Source organism: Falco cherrug, chromosome 19, assembly GCF_023634085.1.
Source record: "Falco cherrug isolate bFalChe1 chromosome 19, bFalChe1.pri, whole genome shotgun sequence".
NCBI lineage: Eukaryota > Metazoa > Chordata > Aves > Falconiformes > Falconidae > Falco > Falco cherrug.
Window position 1 is genome coordinate 4,285,734 of NC_073715.1, and position 23,499 is coordinate 4,309,232.

At 56.9% G+C, this 23,499-nt stretch overlaps 2 protein-coding genes across 16 annotated transcripts in view; both read left to right on the top strand.

The window, feature by feature from the left end:
* R3HDM2 (R3H domain containing 2) overlaps positions 1–17,086 on the top strand; it is a 61,582-nt gene extending 44,496 nt beyond the window's left edge. For 8 of the 15 annotated variants that reach the window (XM_055696625.1, XM_055696623.1, XM_027800400.2 and 5 more), the window contains 14 exons: positions 1,364–1,395; positions 3,922–4,154; positions 7,093–7,310; positions 9,387–9,476; positions 10,110–10,352; positions 10,974–11,100; positions 11,530–11,765; positions 12,188–12,342; positions 12,672–12,772; positions 13,514–13,683; positions 13,865–14,009; positions 14,097–14,197; positions 14,690–14,774; positions 16,386–17,086. In XM_055696625.1, the coding sequence (XP_055552600.1) occupies positions 1,364–1,395; positions 3,922–4,154; positions 7,093–7,310; positions 9,387–9,476; positions 10,110–10,352; positions 10,974–11,100; positions 11,530–11,765; positions 12,188–12,342; positions 12,672–12,772; positions 13,514–13,683; positions 13,865–14,009; positions 14,097–14,197; positions 14,690–14,774; positions 16,386–16,729 (2,280 nt within the window). In that variant the 3' untranslated portion in view covers positions 16,730–17,086. Of the gene's footprint in view, positions 1–1,363; positions 1,396–3,921; positions 4,155–7,092; positions 7,311–9,386; positions 9,477–10,109; positions 10,353–10,973; positions 11,101–11,529; positions 11,766–12,187; positions 12,343–12,671; positions 12,773–13,513; positions 13,684–13,864; positions 14,010–14,096; positions 14,198–14,689; positions 14,775–16,385 lie in introns of those variants that run through there. The other 7 variants (XM_027800395.2, XM_027800406.2, XM_027800399.2 and 4 more) reach the window with 5 other exon arrangements.
* Positions 17,087–18,159: 1,073 nt separating this feature from the next.
* STAC3 (SH3 and cysteine rich domain 3) lies at positions 18,160–22,905 on the top strand. The gene is given in 16 exon segments (XM_055696873.1): positions 18,160–18,279; positions 19,047–19,116; positions 19,500–19,758; positions 19,906–20,003; positions 20,294–20,369; positions 20,456–20,547; positions 20,671–20,737; positions 21,016–21,065; positions 21,210–21,313; positions 21,822–21,861; positions 21,863–21,874; positions 22,101–22,157; positions 22,159–22,197; positions 22,199–22,240; positions 22,487–22,540; positions 22,542–22,905. Coding segments are annotated over 15 exon segments (1,104 nt in total). The 5' UTR covers positions 18,160–18,279; position 19,047; the 3' UTR covers positions 22,587–22,905.
* Positions 22,906–23,499: the final 594 nt, after the last annotated feature.

Below are 23,499 nucleotides of genomic sequence, written 5' to 3' on the forward strand. Positions count from 1 at the left end.
CTAAGACACTGAGATAGAGAGACCACACCTCCACTCACCAGTCTGCTCCTTCCCTAAATTGCTTGTTTCAGGGGGGCAATAGACGTGGGGACTGACAGGAGGCAGTTTTGCTCCTTGCTGCCCAGCAAGATTATAAGCTTGTGCAGTGGCATTTCTGGGATGAATAGCAAATCGGTCGATGAACCCGAAAGGAGCAGCAGCTGTCTCCCCCAGCTTCTCTCCAGTGCTGCAGCTTCAACCTCCTGACCAAGCAGTGCTGGCCTTGGAGTATCAGGCAGGGCTCTGTGCCTTTACAAGATGAATCTGGGCAGTACGTTTGTCTTTCTTACAAAGTGTCCAGCTTGGTTATTGCTTCCTTGAGATCTCTGCTCCCTACGTGGAACTCCTCTAAGCCGGAGCTGTGTTCCTTGCTCACGTCTGGCTCAGAGAGGCTGCTGTGCTCTGCTGTGTTGAGTACTGTCTGCCAGCTGGAGGCAGCTCTCCATGCTATGCCAGGTGGCAAATGATGGAATCAGGGACAATTCCAAGTGCCCATCTGCCGTGGATCATGTTCAAAGTCCAGCTCCTTGCCTGCTGCTTTTGAGCGTCTTGGGGACGACACCTTTCATTTGTCCTAATGGGAATTGCCATGTGCCTGCCCAAGGAGGACGTTAAGGCAGCCACTGACCTGAGTCCCTAGTCAAGTCACCAAGCTTCAGCTGATGACTCTCCAGCCAGTTGTGATCATGGACTTGTCTTACATGCACAGGCCCAAGGCCATCCAGACACGTTAGTAAGCAGTTCTGCCTGTAGACCCGGACTAGAGCAGGTGCTGCCCCATGTTAGCGCAACGCTGAGTGGGCTCGTACTTACCCTTGCTCTGTGTTCATGGGCTGAGCCAGCGCTGTGCGTCTGACTTCCAGAGGCAGGGGTGACTGTCACAGGGTGGGCTGGGCTGGCTTTGAGCCCCCTGCCTATTTTTTCATGGCTCTGATAATTGTGCCTGCATTTAGCAAACAAGGACCCTTGTATGTCTGGCCTTGATGGTTCCATTGACAAAGCTACTGTCAAGCCTGCCTTAGAGCAATGAAGCAGGGAGCTGAGGACTCAGATTTGCAAACTCTTGAAAAAGAGCAGGTTTGCAGGTGTCAGGAGCAGTTCCTAATGGGCCTGGATGGAGAACCAAATGGGACTGCTGTGCAGAAGGCTCAGCAAGACTCCTGAGTGACCATGTAACTGATGCGCAACACAGACTGTGTCTGAGTCCCATACTGTTAGTGCTTTTCTCCTCTTTGCTTTGAAATTGCCTGCGTTTGTTGCTTTCGAAGTTACTAAGTCTCCCTTTTCTTTCCTTCCCATCTTCATGTCCTTTCCGTGCTTCCAGACTGGCCAGAATGGATATCTCACTGACAGCAGGTTAGTACTGTCGAGCACACACTGTTTGTATCTCTGGCTTTCTCTACAGAGGACTGCATGACTCTATAATGATGCTTTTTTTCTGATGTTAACCGACAGAATCTCCAAAGAAGGCTTTTCTTCTAGTTCTCACAAACGGAGACAGATTTTTAGGTATCTCTGTGTGACTTACATTGTACATTGTCCTGCTGAGTAAGTTTGCCCCATGCATGGCTGCTTGTGAAGTTACTCCAGTTGTATTTTTTGCAACATCAATTTCTGAGTCCTTTTTTGCTGATTCATCAACTGAAATGGAGGGGCGGAAGGTGGGAATGGCAGGGAGGAGTGGGGAAGCCAGAGGTTTCCAGAAGTTTTCAAGCCAGTCTCTTGTTTCCCAAGGGTAGGAAAGGCCCTGCTCTTACAGTGACAGGATCAGCATCCAGATAAGGTGGGGTTGTCCCTAATCCCTGATTATAAAGGCTGGATTACTTAATGGTGGCAATGAAGCATCTCGGGCTTCCATTTCAACTAGAGTATGCTGCAGAGGGCACTGGGAACATGTTTGAGCAGCATTTTCTTATTAAGTAGTTTTCCTGTGGATTAAAGGGCTGGAAGGATGGAGTTAGCCTGACAAGTTGCTTCGCGCATACCCCTGCTGCAGGAGGGGGCTGAAGGTTTGAGAATAAAGAATGCCCACTGCCGTCTTGTTTGATAGCCAAAGCTCTAGAGATGAAGCATCTCCAGATGTGTATGAACAGGACAGCAGGATCTAAGCAAGTGTAGGAACAGCTTTGCCCCTCTCCTCAGTCCATCACGTGGCTCAGGCTGTCCTTGGAGGGACACAGTCATGGAAAATTGCGTGTCCTTAGTGCAGTTACGGGGACTGTGTCCTGGCATCTGCATGTGGCAGTGGTGTTCAAGGCAGGGGTTATTATTTTCAGATCAGCCATGGGGCTGTAGTAAAACTCACCCAGCAAGTGGCCAAAAAACCATTGCTGATGCGATTGCAGCTTCAGGAGCTGAGTTGCAGCCAGGGCTGCACTAGGAGCTTCTCTGACTGTTGTGCCCAGTCCCTAAAGAGCTTGGTTAACCTGCTGTCTTTGTTTTGTGGTTCCTGTAGTGGGGGGAAGGAGGATATGTGGGCTTCGGGACCACTTTGAGCTCTGAATGGAGATAGACAAGCTCTATCTCCATAGACAAGAGGAGGCTGGGGTTCCCTCGGTGGTGCTGGAGGTGATGTCTGTGTGAACTCCAGAGACTTGGTGCCCTCAAAGGCCTGACGTTCAGAGCTGTACGGCTGCCTGTTTCACTCGCTTGGAAGTCCTGTATTAATGCTGCTGAAGCACAGATCTGATTGCAGAGAGCTCTCTACTGGTGGAGGCACTTGGAAACAGTCCGTAGTAAGGCTGATGGAGAGAAGGGCATGGCTGAAGTTGCTAGGGCAGTGCTCTCTGAGAGCCAGGGTGTGGTAGCATGCCTAGAGTTTGGAGAGCATTTGTAGGAAAAGCAGCGCCATTATGCTGCTGGGTTAGCAGTAGTCAGCTTGATAGGGGGGTCTGAGTTCTCAGGGAACCCAGGTTTGCAGCTGAGTCAGAACAGAAGCCGTGACATGCCCCTTCTCCACACAAACACTGCCCCTTCCTCTCTGAACATCCCCAGGAGCAGCCTTCAGAGTTTAGGTTGGAGGGAGCCCAAGAGCTTGACAGTGGTGCTTGTTAGGGCAACTGTAATTTGGCATTTGAGGCTGCACAGTCCAATTCCTTCACCTCTTTAGGGATATAACCATCGTACCGGTTTTCCAAGAGATGTATTTTCTTCGGCTCTCGCATGCTTCCAGCAGCCCAGGTTATCACCTCAGAAGTTCCTTCCAAGCCTGTCTTTTCCCCTCCACAACTGTGTGGAGGTGCTGCCAGGCTCAGCCTGTGGCGCTACATGAGCATCCATCCCTTCCAGTATTGCCTTCCTCACCATTCTTCCCCAGTGAAGGCCCAGGAACCCGTTACTGCACTTACGGTCCTTAGCTGGCCTGATAAACCAGGCTCACTGCTCAGGACGTTTTACTGATACTCAGTAAAGTCCTGCTGTGGCCAGACCTGGCCTGAGGCGGAGGGAGGGTGGTCAGTGGGAGCACGGCTCTGAGCGCAGCAATATCCCAGCATGTAGCTGTTCCAGCTGGGCAGAAAGCCTTACCAGGGCTGGTATGGAGCTGGTATGGAGTGGTCTCGCAAGATCTCAGTCAGCCTTGTCTCAAGGCCTCTGTTAAAAGCTTCCTGTTGTGAGGCAAGGGTTTTAGCAAGGGGTCATGCTCTGACCCTGCTGGCATCTCTTGCAGACTGGGATCTGGCTAGGGAAAAGGGCCAGGAGCCAGCGCTCAGCGCATGCCAAGGAAGATCAGCAGTGTCTGAGCCTCCACGGTGCATGCCCAGGGAAGCTGTGGCCCAGGGAGGGTGCTGAGTGCTGACGTGCTGGGCTTGCCTCCCCGGCGAGGCAGGTCCTGCCGCTGCCCCTTCCCACTGGAGGTGGCTCTAACTCCTCTGGTCTCTGCAGGGGCAACCGGGACAGTTTGAACCGGGCCTCAGGCAGCCGCCAGAGCAGCACAGAGAGCGAGATAAAGTCGCTGGAGCCTCGGCCGTGGAGCAGCACAGATTCAGATGGCTCCATCCGCAACCTGCGACCACCTGTTACCAAAGCCAGCAGCTTCAGTGGCATCTCCATCCTGACACGGGGGGACAGCATCGGGAGTAGCAAAGGCAGCACTGCCAGCAGACCGTCCCGCGCAGGTACTGTACTGTTTCCCCTGCACACCTTCTGCCAAAGGACACCTAGCAGCTGTAGCCTTCGCGCTGGGGAACTGGGGCTCATGGTGCTCTGGTCAGTGATTCTGGTTAACATGGGACACGGTTGGCATCATCTGAATGTGTTTGGTACCTCGGCAGGGATACGCCAGTTGGTTCATCGTCTGCTTTTTCAATAGTCACTGTCATGTTTTCCTTCCCTTTAGTAGTCACCCAAGTTAAAGGATGTAGTTTAGTCCCATACCCTGGAATTCAAGCTACCAGTTTTCTGTTGTTTTCTTTCCCCTGCTGTACTCCAGGTTATGTTGCTGTTCCTTTCTGCTCCCCAGAATCACTCACAGCCTAAGGAGACTTAGTCAGGGTGAACCATTTGGCACTTTTCCTTGCTTTCCGATAAAGGAGGTCCAGGGAAGGGTGTCACCAATTAGTCTGTCTCATCAGACACAGTCTACCTCCTCAGACAAAGACCACATTAATTGGTATCTGCCTACGATGTTCTCTCAAAATGATTCACTATACTCCTGAGAGCAAACATAACAGGGAGCAGGGCCTGCAGCTCCTCAAGAGCTGTTGAATACAGCTCAAGGTTTCCGGAGCACCAAAGGGAATAAGGATCACAAGTCTCTTTGCCCGCTTGAGGCGAGTTCTTCCTTTTCCATCGAGGCTATACAAAGGGTAGCCCAGGCATGGAGAGTGTTCTTGTGGGGCATCACTGGTAATCTGTTACTGACAACAGCTTCCCGAGGGGATGTGTGCTGCACTTGGCAGGGCACCGGCCCTCCTACCAGTGGGGAGCAGAGTCCTTTGTTTTCAACCGACTGCTTGTGAAAGGCATTTGTGAAAGAGGCAGCACAGGTCTTTGCTCTCATTTTAATGGTCCGGTGATAACTGAGGAGCCATATGGTAGCTGGTTGCAATTGCTGTGCGGTATCAAATGAGCAAAATCCAGTGTTGTCTCCCTGTCTTGCTTCCTCCGTTCTCGCTGGAAGGCAGCAGGTCCCCAAATGCTTGAGAGCTGTCGTTTCACTGCGGGGGCAGGGGGGGGGGAGGCAGGTTAGTGCTTGTGGGCGATTAGACTGCTGCACAAGAATCCTTTCAAATAAAAGGGATGGCCCTAAAAAGGCAGCCAGGCTGCTGTTCTAGCACCCAGGCTAACTTTGAAAACCACACATTCATCTTGCAGTTTGAAGGTGCCTACATCATCTCTTGGGACCCTATTTCCATTGTGCTCAGGGCTACACTTACTCTGATTATTGCAACCACCTCCGGGACTGATTCATCAGCTGATGGGAGCACTTATTTGAAGATCTGTCCCAGCCATGTGCAAAGCAGAGCAAGAGAAGATCTGCTGCTTTTTTTTTTTTTTTTTTTTTTTTTTTTTTTTCCTCTTTCTGTATTTTTCCTCCAGGTCTCCCTTGGGAACAGAAACCTATTGCTCTCCAGGCTTTATATAATGGCAAACGATTAGAAATGTCAGTGGGGGGTGGGATGAGCAAAGGAATTTTCACTTGGGGGGGGGGGGGGCACCCAAAACACCACCCTCCATATCCTCATATTTATTCTGTGGGGGAGGAAGTGCTTAGGACTCTGGGGCTCTTTTCCCATCTCGGCATTCACCCCCTGGGCAGCTGTCAGCAAAATATTTCCTTCCTTGCACCATGTCTTAGCAGAATGCCTGAAGATTAGCTGTTGAAATACAGTAGATCAGAGTCAGAATTAGTTAAATAGCAGCTACTGGGCATCAAGAAATAGTTTCACAACTGGAAGCAAGACAGAAATACTGAGGAGAGCCCTTCCCAGCTGGGTGTCCTGCAGCATACATTGTACTCCTTCCTAATGGTTTTTCCTACCATGGGAAGGAATTCCTTTCAACCTGCCACCCAATAGCCCTTTGCTCAAAAGATGTGTGTGTGCTGGGTCTATGTAGCCATGAAAAGGGATTCCCTCACTCCCTTCTCCATTCTGGACAAGCACTCAAAGCAATCACGGTGGTGTATCGGTGTCCGAGCAGGGGCCATGCCTAGCTGCAGAACTGAGCAGTGACTGGGAACAGCTCTCCAGCTTCTTTCTGCAGACTGGTTTATGGTACTGAGCTGACATGAGTGTATCTGGCAGCTTCCTCTTTCTGTAGTCTCTGCCTCATGCTGGGGTGGAGAGCCCTCCACCAGGCAGGTGCTGCTGTTGATGGCCAGATTCCTTTTCCCAGCAGAAGGCCCATGGCATTTATAGAAGGCCCTGACTTTGTGTCTGGTGCTTTCCCGACAAGACGGAGGGATCATCCCTCCAAAGAATCAACTGCAACACAGATAAGTTTTACTCCCCTGTGCCCGTCCTGCCAGCACCTGCACCAAGCGTGCCCTGTCCCATGGGCAGAGGCCGGCCACGCTCATCGTATGAGCCTGGCACTGGCCCTTTACTGTCCTGCAGTTCTGAGTAGCATTGAAGGTTTACAAGAAGAGCAGCGATCTGAGAGCTGTACGTGGGGACCGCCGTGTAGGCTGTCCGCTTGGAGTGAGAGTGCTAGGCTGGGGTCAGGGAAGAGAGCATGCTCTTGGGAATAACAGCTGTGCACTTCATGGCCGTAGTCTGGGACAGGAATTGTACCCTGGTCTTCCCTGTGTGGGGCAGGGTGTGTGTGGGTCAGGAGGAGAAGATGCTGTGAGCAGCTGCGGGGGATCGGTGTGTGTACTTGGACACAGAGAGGAGAGAGGTGCAATCACCTGGAGTCCTGAGGGTGTCAACACCTTGGTTTGCTGTGAAGCAGAGACAAACTAGTGGCTTAGCCTGCAGCCTGCTCGCCCTGTCCCCTGTGGAAGCTTCCCGTGTGGACAGCAGAGAACGCAGTCTGGCTGCAGTACAGGAGATAGTGACAGGATCTACCCCCCGCCCTCCCCATCTATGAATCGGTGTTTTTCTCTCCCAGGTACCAACCCTGCCGTGCCTTTCTCTGTTCAAGGTTTGGTACTAGGTGCCCCTGAAGCATGCAGCCAGTCCCCTTCTTCACAGCCCAGCCGTGGCCTCTTACCCTGCACAGCCCAGCAGCCTCAACCACAGCCACCCCAACAGCCACCACCACAGCCCCAAGGACTTCCACCTGCAGCCCAGCAGCAGCCAGCCATGAGTAACCACATGATATCCCAGGTGAGTTGCTGCACGCTATCCAGGGCTCGGTACGTTCCTTGGGCATGCGGTGGGAGGTAGAAGCAGAGCCAGCATACACCCAGGGTGCCCTGGACTCACACTTGCCCAGTGGGCTTTGGGTGTCCTCGCACTTGCTGCCTGTCATGGATTGATAGTCGCTCCATGCTATTGAGAGCAGGAGGAGGTTGGAGCCTTGCTGTGCCTAATCATGATGCTCTGTGACATCTCAACTTGTCAGCCTCTGCTGTATCCACTCGGGCCAGCAGCCCTCCTGGCCAGGGCTCTGTAGCCCTTTGCTGAGTGGCAGGGTTATGTTCTGGAACCAGTTGCCCTCCTGGTGAGGGACCGTCACAACCAGTAGTTGAGTTTGAGCTCCCCAGTGCTGAAATGCTGTGGCTGGCCACCTGATGTCCTGGAGAGAGGCAGACCTGGAGCTGTGCCTGGGTGTATTCTCCAGACCTTCCTCGGGCCAGTCCACAGCCTGCAGGGCTGTTTCTGAGGACAGAGCCCTCCGAAAAGCACTCGTGGCTCTCCTTCCTACGTACATTTTTGTGCTCCTGAGGCTGTCACAGCCCAAGAGCTGCCCCTGTATCACCGCAGGACTGGGGAAGGGGTGCGAGCCAGCCCTGGTGAGTGCATTTGGAGAGCATATCTGCCTCACATTCAGCAGGTGCAGAGCTGGGTAGTGTGCATGGGAAGTGTCTGCAGAAGCCTCCCATCCTGTCCTGTTCAGAGCAACATGTCAGTGCTGGACCTCCACCTGCCTATGAGTTTTGTAGGGATCCTTTCTGGTCCATCATCTCCTACTTAGGATGTCTCCTACAGCAAAGAACTGCAGGTTATGCTAGAGGTTTTCAAGGTGCAACTAGACAGCGAGGGTGCTAGATAACCTTATCTAGGCTGCCTTTCCCATGAAAGATTGGACCAGGTGATCTTGTGAGGTCCCTTCCAACCTGGACTGTTCTATGATTCTAAATGTTTTCAGTGAGCTGGGATGGGAGGAGGAAACAAGCCTTCTCAAACAGCTTTTACTGCAGATAATACGGAACAGCTCCTTGCTGTGTGTTGCCGTCTGTATGAAGAATGGGGGGGGAGTTTGTAAGTTCTTGGGCCCTGGACTGGCTTCTGTAGATCCATTTGCAGAAGATCCTGAGACTCAAGGGAAACAGTTCTACAGACGAGGTGTCTCCCTAAGGTAGCCGGGGTCCAGCACTAAGGCTAGCAGGAGCATCTGTCCGGAGCTGTAGCAAGTGTGGGGACAGAACGCAGTGCCCTGGGCGGGAGGTTTGAACGCACAGCAGGCTTCTGGAGCTTGTGTGGGACCACTGTGTCTTGCTGGGGTTTTATTTTCCATCTTATACTCTTTGTCTGTTCTAATGGTTTAGGTCCTGGAAAAACTTTTTTCACGTGTCCTGACTATTGGTGAAAGGTCTGAAAATGCACTGTCCCCCCTGTGAGTGCACCTTCTGTTTCACCAAAGGTCAAATCAAATGATCAAAAAACCAGTCCGGTGCTGACCGTTACAGGTTTGGTGCCCAAAGCACAGTACATGGTGCTTGAGTTAGGAGTCGGCAGGTCCTCCCAGTGACAAAGTGAGAGGGGCCCCTACAGAAGGCAAGAGTGAAGAAAAGGACATGATCTGTGGGGAAGGCCAAGAAGGACTGCGGAGAGAGCTGGGAGTCGGTGCTAGACACGAGCGGGCAGTGGAGTGGGAGAGACTCGAAGGTTGTGCTGGGGGGCAAGTGGCTCTCCTGCTGCTGTTGGCCGTAGCTGGCCTTTGTGAACTTGTGTCACTGTTCGTGCCAGGCAAGAGCTGCTTTGGGGACATGGTCGGCCTTCCCAGCTTCCACAAAGCAACTGGCCGGGCTGTATGTCTTCACAGAGAGATGAATGCTCCCCCCTTCTGGTCTCCGTGCTTTCCAACCCTCTGCAATGCCCCCCTCTGTGTGTTTGCAGTTGGCTCAGTTGACTAACCTTGTTGTTCCTTCTTTCTCTCCTTCCTCCTATCTTCCTTCCCCCTCCCCCTGCCCTTTTCCCACCCAAATCTCTCTCCACTCCCTTCTCTGCTGGTCTTAGCCGGTCCCAGCGCTGCAGCCTGCTCAGTATTCTCCAAGCTCCTGCCCCCAAGTCCTCTTGCCAGTCTCTCCACCCCAGCAGTACAACTTGGTATAAACCCCATTTCCTCTTCTGCACTGTCTCTGTTGTACTCATGTGCTGTGTTTTGTGTTGTATGAGCTTTTGCTAATCAGGTATGTCGCAGACACTGCACCCCAGTGGGTTGGGGATTCATGGAGGCTCTGTGCTGCAGTGGGGTCAAGGCAGTGGGATGCCTGAGGCTGTGGGACCCGCCAGGGCTGGGCACTGCTGGAGTGACTGGTCTTGGGTAGAGCCTGGGAAAGCAAGCGGCGAGCCCAGAGCTCCCCTAGAAAGCAACGCTTGTGCCCAGCACTGGGGTCCAGGGGCCACAGCTGCCCTGTGGTCTCAGTCAGCCCCTGTGTTGTCTCTGCCGGGTCTTTTGGGAACGGCGCGCCCCATGGGACGTGGCCTCTGGGCTGGGGCTGCCTCTGCCTGTGTGGGGCCCCACGTGTCACGAGAGTCTGCTGAGCATTCAGCCCCCCCCAGCAGCTCGCATGCCCCTGCCCCTGTCCTGCAGAACGCTCTTCGTCTGTGGCTTTTTTCTGGGGACCCTTCTTGGGCGAGCTCCTCCACAGAGTAGGGAGAAGGGGTCTGCAGTCTACTCAGCAGAGCTATGTCCTACATGCTGTCCTCCTCCATCCTTCCCACTTATCCCCGATGCAGGCCGAGGAACTCAGTAGCCCCTTTGGGCAGATCAGCCTCAGCCGGCAGGGCTCTACGGAAGCACCGGATCCTTCCTCTGCTATGTTCCAGTCATCCCTCATCTCCCAGCATCCTCAGCAGACGGGATTCATCATGGCAACCCCTGGGCAGCCCATCCCCACCTCCAACTACTCCGCCTCAGGGCACACAGCCCCCACACAGCAGGTGCTGCAGCCCCAGGGCTACATTCAGCCTCCCCAGCAAGTAAGGACATGCGCAAGCCTGGAGGGGATGTGCGCCTCAGCACAAAGCCGTTGGCCAGGGGCTGCTGGGGAGCAGTCCAGAGAGCAGTTCCTTGGGAGTGGGTCCCCTCTCTTTTTCTGCTGCTCATTTGTGATGAATCAATACACAGGGGTCCAAGCTCTGGCTGGGCACAGGCCCTTGCTAGGTAGGCACAGGATGATCTCTGTCCCTTTGTCCCTCTGAGCTCACAAGGCGCTTACCCGGGGACCCCTCTGGCCGTTCCTGACTCATAGTGTTGGGGGAGGGACAGTGACCAGATTCAGGGCTGACACCTCTAAGCTCTCTTTGGGGTCCTGCAGGGCATTATGACCTCTAGGATTGTTCCCCTGAGCTGTGATGAGAATAATGCGTACTGTGCTCTTGCACTACTGTGCTGGGAAAGGCTTGGATGTGGAGGCTGGGAGGAGCGGGAAGGGGCTGCGATTCCCTGACCAGCTATCATCTGGCCAGAGCCAAAGCCCTGGTTGGTTTCCTTCTGCAGAAGCCAGGCCAGGTGAGAGAGAAAACTGGTCCTGGGGGACCAGCTTTCTTGGTCCCACTCCCTCCTGTGTTCTCATCACCATGTTTTCTTGATTCTGATAGATTCAGGTTTCTTACTACCCTCCTGGGCAGTACCCGAACTCCAGCCAGCAATACCGATCTCTCAGTCACCCAGTGGCCTACAGCTCCCAGCGCACTCAGCAGCTCCCCCAGCAGTCCCAGCAGCCTGGTAAGGGGGTGTAGAAGGGGGGAGGGGGCATGTTTCCCTTTCCTGCCACTCTCCTTGGCTCTGAAGGATCTCCCATGCACCGTGTGGGGGGCCAGGCTGCTCTTCCCTGTCTCCCACTCTTTGATGGGCTTGCTGACTGTAGAGTGTCTCTTGACTGTGCAAAGGAAACTTGAAACTTGGCCTGGCTGCAAAGGTTGTTCTAGGCTTTTCCCTCCCTCTCAGCGTGTAGCATGCACCGAGGTGCTGCAAGGTGGATTTAAAGCCAGGAGTTTCCTTCGCATCTTTTTACATCTGCTGTGAGGGAAGCCCGTTTCCCACCCTTTAGCAAGAGATGGGGGCAAAGCAGGATTTGAGCCCTCATATGCCAAGTCTCAGGCTGTCTTCTGTGGCCAGCTGGGAAGCCACTCCATTTAAACCCTGTTCTGACAGGTTTACAGCCAATGATGTCCAACCAGCAGCAAACATACCAAGGTGTAATGGGAGTACAGCAGGCACAGCCCCCCGGGCTCCTCAACAGCCAGAGGAACAGCATGGGGGGCCAGATGCAGAGTATGATGGGAGTGCAGCAGGCGCAGCCCCCTGGTCTTCTCAGCAGCCAGAGGAGCAGTATGGGGAGCCAGATGCAAGGCCTGATGGTCCAGTACACTCCACTGCCTTCGTACCAGGTAGGCATCAGTTGTTCTCTGAAGAAGGGCTGCTGGGGAGGGGGCCTCAGCTGCAGAAACCTCGCAGGAGGTGCCCTGTTCCTGTGCCTGAGTGATGGAGCCGGAGGTGGAGACTTGCTCACTTTTTGAAGATAGTGCATGCTTGCCAGCGTGGGGAGCGCACGTCCACGTTTGATTCTGTGTGGGACATGTCTTGAGAAGGAGGACTGAGTGCGGCTGGTCCCTTTGCTATTGTGTTCACAGAGAAGCTGGGAGAGGCAGCCCTTGTCTGGGCAGGGTTGCTCTGGGCTGCAGTAGACAATTGTCTGGCATCTCTTCTACCTTGTACGGACCTTGCTGGTGTCTCCTTGGGGCCAGTTCTCCCTGCTCCTGCTGTATCTTACCTGTCATTCCATAGGGCTGCTGCTTTCCTCCCTGCACAGGTTCCGGTGGCCAACGAGTCCCAGAGTGTGGTCCAGCAACCCTTCCAGCAGCCAGTGCTTGTGCCAGCTAGCCAGTCTGTCCAGGGGGGGCTTCAGGCTGGAGGTGTACCCATCTACTACAGCGTCATCCCAACTGCCCAGCAGAACGGCACCAGGTAAAGCTTCTGTATCTTTGGCCTGCCCTGGGGAGAAGGGAGTCCTGCTGCCCTACTGACAGGGCATAGCATCCTATTCCTGCTGCTAGAGGAGGTGGCCGAGCACCGCAGATGCTGGTCATCTCTTGAGTTTGCTCAGTCCTAGCTCCCGTAGTCAGTGCTTCCTGGACACAGCTGTCCTGCAGCACGCAGTGCTTCCTCTGCCCCTCCAGAGGCAGCTGTGTTTCCAGCCATCTCAAGTACTGAGGGAGCTGGTGATTGCTTGCACAGATGGGCAGGCTGTTCCTCCCCATCCCCAGCACCTCACCAGAGCACTCTCTGCTTCACAGCCCTTCGGTGGGGTTCCTTCAGCCTCCTGGCTCTGAACAGTATCAGATGCCACAGTCCCCATCACCCTGCAGCCCACCACAGATGCAGCAGCAGTATTCAGGTAAGAGGGGCCACCGGTCAGGGTTGGCACTGATTCTGCACAGATGGGATCAGGTTTTGTAGGGACTGCAGTGAACAGAACTGCCAATTCAGAGCCAAGGCTGGCAGCTCCTGTGCAGTGGGTTTCCTTAGTCTTACCCATCCCACAGCTTACTGGGAATTACCAGGACATGGCACAGCGACTTCGCTCCATGCTGATGCTGGCCTGTGCCTGGCATCTCCTGGCCAAGGTGGGCAGGCAGTGTTAGGAGCAGGGAGAGGGAGCTGCCTTGGGCTGCAGACTCCCTCTGCCGGCTTGGTGTCACCAGGGCTGCTCGTGGGACCAGGGAACCTGTGGATGAGAGGAGCGTCAGGATTCCTGCATCCTGTCCCAGCTGCAGGGAAGTGAGCTGGGGCCTGGTGAATTGGTGCAAGAGCTGGAGCCAGGGTACTCGAGCTCTGCGCCCAGCTCTGTGATTAGACCCTTGGCCCGAAGTTTTGCTGTGATGCTCAGAGAGGTCACCCGAGTTGCCTTCAGCTTGTTCCCTCTGCTCACATTTCTCCTGGATTAAAAGTCATCACTCTCTGATACGAGCTGTGATTGTTATCAGAGAGGGATCCCAGCCAGGTCTTGGTGGGACCTTTTTTCAGCCCAGATGGGCAGGCAGGAGTGGCAGAGGAGAGAGTACAGAAGGGGTGTCGTAGGGAAGAGTGCAGAGTTGCACACAGCCTGGCCAATATTGCTGCTGTCATCTCTCCCCAGGGGTGTCTCCATCAGGCCCTGGCGTGGTTGTGATGCAGCTGAATGTACCCAATGGCCCCCAGGCCCCCCAGAACCCCTCCGTGGTGCAGTGGAGCCACTGTAAGTACTACAGCCTGGACCAGCGGGGGCAGAAGCCAGGAGACCTGTACAACCCCGACACCAGTGCTCAGGTATTGAGAGGACTGGGAAGGTGGCAGCTCATCTTTTGGGAGCAGCCAGACAGGAGAGAGAGGACACCAGCGTCCGAGCTGTCTGAATGGGCTGGGAGATGGGGTGGGTCACCCATGGTGGTGAGTCAGGTGTGGGACCAGTCACAAGCACTGGGGCTGTCTAACACTCTCCCTCCCCCAGGCCAGCACCCAGCTGAACAGCCCCATCACATCCCCCACCCAGTCCCCAACGCCGTCTCCCGTCACCAACCTCAACAGTGTCTGCACGGGGCTGAGCCCTCTCCCTGTCCTCACGCAGTTCCCCCGGCCCATGGGCCCAGCGCAAGGTAAGGGAAGGGAGCGGGCACAGCACGGGGCTGGGTCTTCCCGGCCGTTTCTCCAGACCCCTACAAACACTTGCTTCTTTCTTACAGGTGATGGGCGCTACTCGTTGCTGGGCCAGCCGCTGCAGTATAATCTGTCTATCTGTCCCCCACCACTGCTCCACAACCAGCCCAACTACAATGCACACCAGGTAAAATGGGCCCAAACCCCTCTCTGCCCACCCTTTCACTGTCCTCAGAGCAGAGCAAGACCCACCCCCCTGCCCCTGGAAGAAGCGGGTCTCACACACTGCCCTGCGGATGCCCCTCGGTTGGGCAGCAGGCTGCCTGCCCCCGCTCTTGCCATCCCCGCAGCAGAGCTGCCATGGTAAATGGATTTCCCTGGAGCCTGGCACTGGGCTCAGATTTCATCCTGCTCCCAGCTTTACCCAGAAGCAGTGTCAGCCCCGAGTCCTTTGAGTGTCCTGGAACCGTGGCTGTGCCTTGATCTCATCTAAGTCACCCAAGCATGGTGTCACCTCAAAGGTGCCAGTGTGTGCAAGGTTCATCCGGGTGTCCTCATTCCCCTTTGCAGCCATGGCCCAGTCATGTTTGGTCTTGGCCCCTGCTCCCAGGATGCTCTGTGGGCATGGTGAGGCCGCAGGGTCTCCTCAGGTGACACACAACCATTTCTATTCTTTAAGGGGCAGACTGGAATGAAACATGGAAACCGGAGCAAGAGACAGGCCCTCAAGTCTGCATCCACTGACCTTGGGACAAGTGATGTAGGCAAGTGACCCTCCTCAAGCAGTTCCCCCTTTGCCCTCTGACTAGTCCCCACTGCCCGGGGGCAGCTGGCATTGGCAGAGACTCCAGGTGCCATCTCTGCCCACAGCAGCATCCCACAGAACCCATTGCTGGGGGTGGCTGTGGAGAGCAGTTCCTGCCTGCCACTGCCTCCCACACACACACAGCCCCCCCGCAGCCCACGAGGCCTGGCTGGGGCCGGGGGGGGGGGAGGCATGCAGCAGAGCCAGTCCCAGTGAGCTGCACCCATCAGGAGGTGGGGGGACAGGGGTTGCTCAGGACCCCAGTAAACACTGCCTGCTCTGAGCAAAGCTGCTGAGGAAGAGTGGGGAGAAATTTTTGGAGAGTCGGTGATGAGCAGTAGGACACCTGGACCCTGTTCCTGCCTCTGTGAGGGTTGAAATGATTGAGCGGGTGGAGCTGGCAGAACTCGTGCATTTTTATTCCTCTTTCTCAGCAGAAAGGGAGTGTCCAGACCCCTGAGATCTTGTTCCCACCATTGCATTCCCAAGTCACTCTTCCCTCTCATGCTTCCATTTCCCAGGGGGGCCAGGAGCTGCAGAGCCCTCAACTTTATAAAGGGCCTTGGGATCTTCCAGGGGTGGCTGCGAGGGCTGAAATCCCCAGCGGATTCTCTCTCTCAAAGGGGAAGGGACTCCCTGTTCCTCACCCTGGGGGGGTCTCTACTTGGTCATCCGGGCCGGAGAGAGAGGCACAAGTCTGGCTGCTCTCCACAGCAATACAGGGCTTGCTAGCTGGGCGTGAGCCAGGCATCCTGGAAGCGAGGCAGTCTTCACTGGCTCTCTGGAGGCTTGTCCCCCATGTCACCAACAACAGCAGCTGGTTGCAGGGGTCCCTTTAAGAGCTGCTTCCGAGAGAGCTGCCCCCCTCCTTGTGGCTGGCATGTTCATTACGATGCCGCGTTAATATTAGCAAAGAATCCGTTCAGGCAGCCCTCTGCTAAGCCCCAAAGCCGGGGCTGGAGGCAGGAGGCAGCAGAAGTGTTTGGGTACCACGGAGCAGAGGCAAAGAGGTTGGCATGACGCTAACCTGGGCACACAAGGCCCACAGGGCAGCGTCACATTCGGGATCTGCACAAGTCCTCTGTGAGCACAGCCTGTCTTTCTCCCTCCCAGGGACAGAAGGCAGGAGAGCTGGGTTAGTTCCTGGTCCTGGTACCCAAGGATCAGGATAGGAAGATGGGGCAGAACACCTGGGAAAGCCCTAAAAAGCCAAGCCCGGCCAAAGGAAGCAAGGAGGGCTTTGTGCCACTGGAGCCGTGGGCAAATGGGAAATACCAGTCTCCTCTTGAAGCAGGCCGTGTGGGGACCGGGATGTGGCCAACAGAAAGGACCAGGATGGGGCACTGTAGGGAGCAGAATGGTAGGGGCAGTTTGAGGGGGAAGAAGTGACTGGCTTAAAAAAATAGATTCATAATGTGGGGACAGCTTTGCAAAGCGCTGCTTCCACAGGCAAAGTAGAGGTGACCTGCTCCAACCCCAGAGCTAGCGAGGAGCCCACGCGTCAGCTCTCACTGTGCCGTTGCCACCCAAGAATCTGCTGCCGCTGACACGTGCTGTCTTTCCACTGCAGTACTGGGTCGAGTTCTGGAAGTGACAGACCTGCCCGAGGGCATCACGCGGACAGAGGCTGACAAGCTCTTCACCCAGCTTGCCATGGCTGGTGCCAAAATCCAGTGGCTGAAAGAGACTCAGGGGCGCCGTGGAGATGGAGGCGGCGGGGACAACAATGGGACTCCAGAGAACGGCAGGCACAGTGACCTTGCTGCCTTATACACCATCGTGGCCGTGTTCCCCAGCCCGCTGGCTGCCCAGAATGCCTCCCTCCGCCTCAATAACTCCCTCAGCCGCTTCAAGCTGCGTGTGGCCAAAAAGAACTATGACTTGCGGGTGCTGGAGCGTGCCAGCTCACAGTAGGGCTCACACATGGGCACAGAGCACACTGGACTGCGGGCACTTCCCTCTGCCTTCTCTTTTCCTTTCTGCCCTCCCTTCCTCTCGCCTTCCCTCCTGGATATATTTATATGGACATAATTAAGAGACAAGAAATTGATTTTTTTTTTATTATTATTATTTTTGGAGTGATGCCCATGCCCGCCCACCTTACCCTGTGTATATTGTTTTGTTAAGCACTGTGTTGAACCGCACATACAGGTGTTGATTGGTATGTTCACTGCACATTTTATTTAATCAGGTTATTATTTGGGGGGTATTTTTTTGTTTTATTTTATTTGGGGGGTTGTTTTTAAATAAAAGAAGAAAACTTGTCCATCACTTTAATGCTGCTTTCCCGTTCTCTGCCAATACCAGTGGTAGAGGCTGTGTGTGCCGTCTCTTCGGGGTGAGATGACAGCCAGGGATCAGAAGGGGCACTCACAGGAGGATGTGTTCCTGCCCCGATCCTGCACCCGTGCTTGGCACCTATGAGGGCTGTCAGCTCGCGGCATGCCAAGGCTGGGAGCTACAGCTGGGCCAGGAGCAATGGGCACTTTGACCTGGGGCTGGTTGCCCCACTTGGCTATTCGTGGCCTCTTTCCCCAGCTGCTGGCCCCGTGCAGCTGTGCAATGGCAAGAACAGGGGGGCAGGGTCCCCAGCTGTATCCCCTGCCAGGAAGCAACATCTTCCCCCTGATGCCAGGGGAGCAGCACTGAAGTTGATAGGTGCAGGTATCACTGTGTCCTGCGCTGTGGGTACAGGAGTCGGGCTGGCACCGTGCTCGCCGTGGTGTTGCGCACAGCAGCTGCAGCCTCTTGCAGCATCTGGATGCTACACCTTCAAGGGCAGGTGCAAGCGGAGGAAGCCTGCTCCTGGTGGAGCCTGGAAGGGGTGTGAGCTCCAGCCCCAGGCCTGGTGCAAACTCCTGCCCGCTGCCACCCACAGCCTGGCAAGGTCGTGGGTGCAGGGACTCTGGCGCTGGGGTGCCGGTCCAGTTCTGGGGACCTGCAACCTGCTGCAGGGCAGCGTGATAGCAGTGGGGTCCCCTGCTCTGTCTCAGCAGGGAGCAGACCAGCAGGATTTGTGGCTAGAGGGTATGGGGCTGAGCTGCCGTATGAGAGACCCCAACCACACCGCTGCCGCTCTTCCTCTCCCAGCTGCAGGGGTCTCAAATGCAAAAGCAAGCAAGACATCAGGGCTGGAGCACTCGCTGTGCCCCGGCCCCGCTGCTGCCCCATGCCAGGGGGTGGGTGGCCCCTGGCACGCCCAGCAACCACTAACGCAAATAGCCGGTGGCTCCTCTCCACCCGCTCCCCTCCTTGGGCTCCAATTTCTCGGCGTCAGCCTCCGCCAGCGCTCAGCTGTCTGTTCCCCTCCGGCCTGTCACTCCCGCCCGCCAGGGGACTGGGGCAGCTGCCCCCTTCCCTGCGCACCCGGCACGGAGGGCTGGGGGCTCCGCCGCCAACGGGGCCCCAACATCGGCCACACTTGGCGGGGTTTTTCATCGCAGGGCGAGAGCTCCAAACACAGCGTAAGTGTGTTCCCGTACGCGGCTCCCCCCTCATCGTGGCTGCTGACCCCCGTGGGCCCCTGCTCCACCCACGCTGCTGCAGGACCCCAGGGCTCTTTGCACCCCTTGCCCCAGGACTCCCCAGCTCTTCCCTGCTGGTCATCCTAATTGGTTTCCACAGGGACATGGGGGGGTGGGGGGTGGCGGGGGCTTCATGTTAGGTGTCCCCAAAACCAGTGATGTCTGTGTAGAAGGACTGTGGGGATGGCTGACAGTCAGAGCTGGCGTGTTTGGGGGATGCAGGAGCAGATCCTGCCCCCATGGTAGCATGGCGCTTCTGTGGAGAAGAAAGCAGGGCTGCACGGTGATGCCAGGCAGCGTCAAAGGCATGTTTGTCCTAAGGGGCCAAGAGTGGCACCGTTTGCAGTTTAATGGTTGAGATGGAGAAGTCTAGACAGAGACGGACACGTGTAGGTAGCCCAGGGTCTGGCTGGCAGCACTTGGCACCACATCCACCACGAGCACGCAGCAGTGCTGTGCACGTTGGGCTGGGAGCCTGCCACCCCCAGCCTGCGCAGCAGGGCCCGGGGGGTACCCCAGGGCTCCAGGACATGACCCCCGCGGGACTGGCCCTTACTGGGGCGGGAGGTGGTGCTGCTGGGGCAGAGGGAAGCACTGGCTTGGAAGATGCTTCCCATCCAGCAAGTTCTGGCTGTTCCTTTCCCCCACTGGGCACCTGCAGCGGGAACAGCCCCAGCCAAAGTGATGTCTCTCTTCTCCCCTTGTAGCATGACAGAGAAGGAAGTGCCAGAGCCACCAGCAGCTTCACCCACTTCAGGTGGGAAACCCAGGAGCCGGGTAAGTGGGTGCCCACAGGGCAGCAACTTTCTGGCATTGCCTCAGCCCCAGGAGTCTTTGTGGGGCCCGGGGATGCCTGGTGGGCTCCTGACCCAGCAGGGCACTGGGTGGCCATTTCCCAGCTTGGCTTTTCCCCAGGGTACCCACAGCCACAACGGTGCTCAGGAGTCACAGTTTCTCCTGTTGTGGTGACCTCATGGCACCGGGAGGAAGGTCCCTGTCCTCACAGCATTTCTGACCCAAGGTGCCTGGGGTCTCTTCCCACTTGGGGACAAAGGAGTGTCTGGGTCAGAGCGAAGGGGCAGGGGGCGAGGCACCAGCTTCTCTGCCTGCCTCACCCCACATGCCTGCCGTGTGCAATGCATCCTCTCCTGCCCCGGCAGCTACAGAAGCTGAAGCAACTTTTCCAGCGAAAACCCAAGGAGGAGACAACGCCAGAGCCGCAGCCCAATGGGGAGCTGGTCAGCCCTTCAGGGGGACCCATCTACTACATCTATGAGGAGGAGGAAGAGGAGGAAGAGGAGGAGGAGCCTGAGCCCCCTCCAGAGCCCCAGAAACTTGTCAATGACAAACCCCACAAGTTCAAGGATCATTACTACAAAAAGCCCAAGTTTTGTGATGTTTGTGCCCGCATGATTGTCCGTGAGTCCTGAGGGGGCTGGGGCTGGGGGCCATGGCCAGGGTGAGTGCTGGGGGACAAGGCTGGAGAGGACTTCAGCCCAGCCGTCCCCACAGCTGCAGTGTCACATTGCCTCTCCTTTCTGCCCCTCTTCCCCCACACACCGCCAGTCAACAACAAATTTGGCCTGAGGTGCAAGAACTGCAAAACCAACATCCACCACCACTGCCAGTCCTACGTGGAGATGCAGCGCTGCTTTGGCAAAATCGTGAGTGTTCCCACCAGCCCTGGGCTTGGGGCACCCCCTCGCAGGGAAGACCAAAGCACCATGGCAGGGAGTGGCCGGCTCGGTCCTTGTGGCCATGACCCAGGCACAATGGCCCACCTCCCTTCCTGGCTCTGAGGGGGGACCGCAGAGCGGGGACCGCAGAGGCATCACCTGCCTGCTGCATGGTCACCTTCTGGGTCCCCAGCATCCACCCGCTCCCCCTCAGCTCTCACAGGAGGGCCCAAGGGTCTGGGTGGAGGCTGATGCTCTGACCTCCTTTTTCCCTCCAGCCCCCAGGGTTTCGCCGGGCATACAGCTCACCCCTCTACAGTGACCAGCAATACGCCTGCGTGAAGGACCTGCTCTGTAAGTACTGTCCCCACGCTGGAGTGCCCCATCTCCTTGCATCCTGGAGCTGAACCCCTCTCACCATCCCTGTGCCCCTGCAGCAGACAACAGGAGCGACCCCGTGTTCGAGACCCTGCGGACGGGTGTCATTATGGCCAACAAGGAACGCAAGAAAGGGCAGGATGACAAGAAAAACGTGAGTGCAGGGTTGGCCTGTCGCTCCAAATGCCCAATGGTCCCAGCACCACAGCCTACACCCCATTGCCACCCCCCACCTCCCTGCCTGCTCTGCACCCCCTGACAGCTCTCTGCCTTGCAGCCTTTGGCTGCTATGATGGATGAGGAGCCAGAGGCCACGAAGCCAGAAGGAGGCAAAACTGAGGGCGGTGAGTGCTGCGACTGCAGCGGGGCTGTCTGCACACAGAGAGGCAGGGAACTGGGGGAGCTGAGCCTCAGCCATGAGCATGGGGCAGGGAGGGAGCCTGATGGGGAGGGAGTCCACCAGGATGGGGTTTACTCTGCAGAAATGGGGAAACTTCAGTTCAGTCTCCATCTTCTCTGCTTCCCCTTGTTGACCTGGTCACAGGAGATCCTTGGGAAGAGGCTGGTTGTGGGGCAGGGAGGCAGCACCAGGAGAGATGTAACCCCCCTCCTCCATTTCCAGGCACCTCTGAAGGGGACAAGAAGACTGAGAAGAGCGCAGCAGATGACAAGGTATCCGTCATCCTCACCCTACATGCCAACACCCCCCGGCCTTGGAGCAGTGTAGGCAGAGGCTGCAGGGATCTCCTTGCTGGGCTCCCTGGAGCTGTCCTCAGCCTCTCTGGGGCCCTGAACCCCTCTCTCCTCCTCCCTCAGAACAAGAAGCCACAGCCAGGGATGCGTGGTGGCTATCTGCAGTCTCACTATTTTGTGGCACTTTACCGCTTCAAAGCTCTGGAGAAAGATGACCTAGATTTCCCGTAAGTTCCCAGCCACATTATGGGCATAGGAGTGATGAGGGGAAGGATGTGGCATGTCCGTTGCAGAGGGGGACAAGTCTTCTCCTTAACAGTGAAGTCTTACGGCCAGGAGGGGTCTCTGAATGAATGAATGAGGGCAGAAATTAGGGCTACGCTGGCTGTGGTTTGGGTTTTGTGGCTTTTCTGCTTGCCCCAGTGTGCTACACATTGAGCAGGGGTCCCAGCTCTCTGAGCCAGCTCTCCCAGCTCCCGGGTGTTGGGCACAAGCCTCATTTCCAAGACTGCTGGTGTCTGTCTTGATGTGGTTTCTTGCACCCCAGACCTGAGGCTGAGCTGGTCATGTCTGTCCCCCGGCTTGTGGGCTGCGTGCATTCCTTGACCTTCCCAGACACAGGGATCTAGGAGCTGGTGCTGTGGGAAGAGTAATTTTCCTTGCCAGCCTCAAGGTGTACTATGGTGAGGGGGGTACCTGTCCCCCCTCACACTGAGCCCTTCTCTCCCTTTGCAGGCCAGGGGAGAAGATCACGGTGATTGACGATTCCAATGAGGGAGTGGTGGCGGGTAAGGCTGGTGTCCTGCAAGCGCGGAGGGGAAAGATGCAGAGCTTAAAGCAAAGGGAGAGGTCAGCTGGGAGTGCAAATCGCACCCTGAGGGGGACATGGCCCCCTAGACCTCCTGTGTCCTCATGCCAGCCCATGACCTGCAGACTGTTTGTCATGGGGGAGTCTGGGGATCATATGGATTGGCTCCAATCCCCACCTCGCACCCATCCACTGATTTCTTTCAGGGGAAGATCGGTGAAAAAGTTGGCTACTTCCCTCCTAACTTCATCATCCGGGTGCGGCGCAGGTGAGCGGGTGCACAAGGTGACACGCTCCTTCGTGGGGCAACCGGGAGATCGGGCAGATCACGCTGAAGAAGGATCAGGTGAGACTGGACTATGTGGTGGTCACAGCCCGTGGTCCTCAGCCCCCACCCATCACGGCTGCCCCGCTGCACCCCGCAGCTGCTCCCTGCCATGGCCCGCATCCATCCCCATACTGCCCACTGCCCCCAGCCCCTCGGACGAGACCAGCTTTGCCCAGCCCCCCCCCACCTTCCCCCCTGGGGGTTGCTGCTGTCCCCCTGCTCTGTGGGGCCCTGGGGTCTCACCTGCCCCCCTCTCGCCCCCAGATCGTGGTGCAGAAGGGTGAAGAGGTGAATGGTTACGTGAAAGTCTACACCGGCCCGCAAAGTGGGGCTCTTCCTGTGGGATTTCCTGCAGGAGATCTGAGTGGGGCAGCATCTTAGGGCCCCCCAGCCCAGGGGGGACGATGGACCTTGGGTGCAGGGAGCTGCCGGAGCTGGGCAGGGATGGGGATGAGGATGGTGGGCACCTCCATCCCTGATGCCTGCAGCAATGGGGTCTCCGGTGGGGACTGTCTCTGCCAGGACCAGGGCAGGCTGAGAGTGTGGGGGATGCCTCTTCGGCTGTTTCCCCATGGGGTTTTTGGTGGCCTCAGAGAAACTGGATGCAAGGAGGGGGCACCCCTAGACTCGCTTTGGAGCCACCTAGCCCTCCCCCCCGCCAGAGGTGGTGGGTGCTGGGTGCCTCGGGGGTGTCAGTGTGGTCCTGTCCCACTGCTCCGGGCTGTGTAATCCTGAGTTTTGGCAATACATGTCTGCTCCCCAACCCAGAGCTCTCCCTGGTTTGGATTTAGGGGGGTGGGGGGGCGCACTGGGGGGCTGCCGGTGGGCCCCGGCTGGTGCTTTCCTGCTCCCTGCGACACCCAGTGCAGCACACCCCCAGTGCCCTGCGCGTGTGCACACACACCATCCACCCTCCCCGACCCCCCCACGCCAACACGGTACCCAGGACCCCGCGTGGGCCCCCCACAGCCAAAGGCTGTTCCGAGCACGTCGGAGCCCAGCGGGTCCCGGGGGGGGGGGGGCCGCGGTCGGCGGGAGTGGCAGGAGGCAGGACCCCCCACCGGCCCCGCAGGCCCCGGGGGGGACGCGACGGGACTGGGGCCGCCCCGCGGTGCCGAGCGCTGGCGCGGGGCCCGGCGGGGGCCCGAATAGGGGCTGCAGGCGACAGGTGACAGGGCCCGGGGGACAGGACGAGTCCTTGGAGCTCGGGGGGGCGGCGAGCACCGAGCCAGTAACAGGTGCCCGGGCGGGCAGCGCGGCGGGGGAAACGGGCGCCC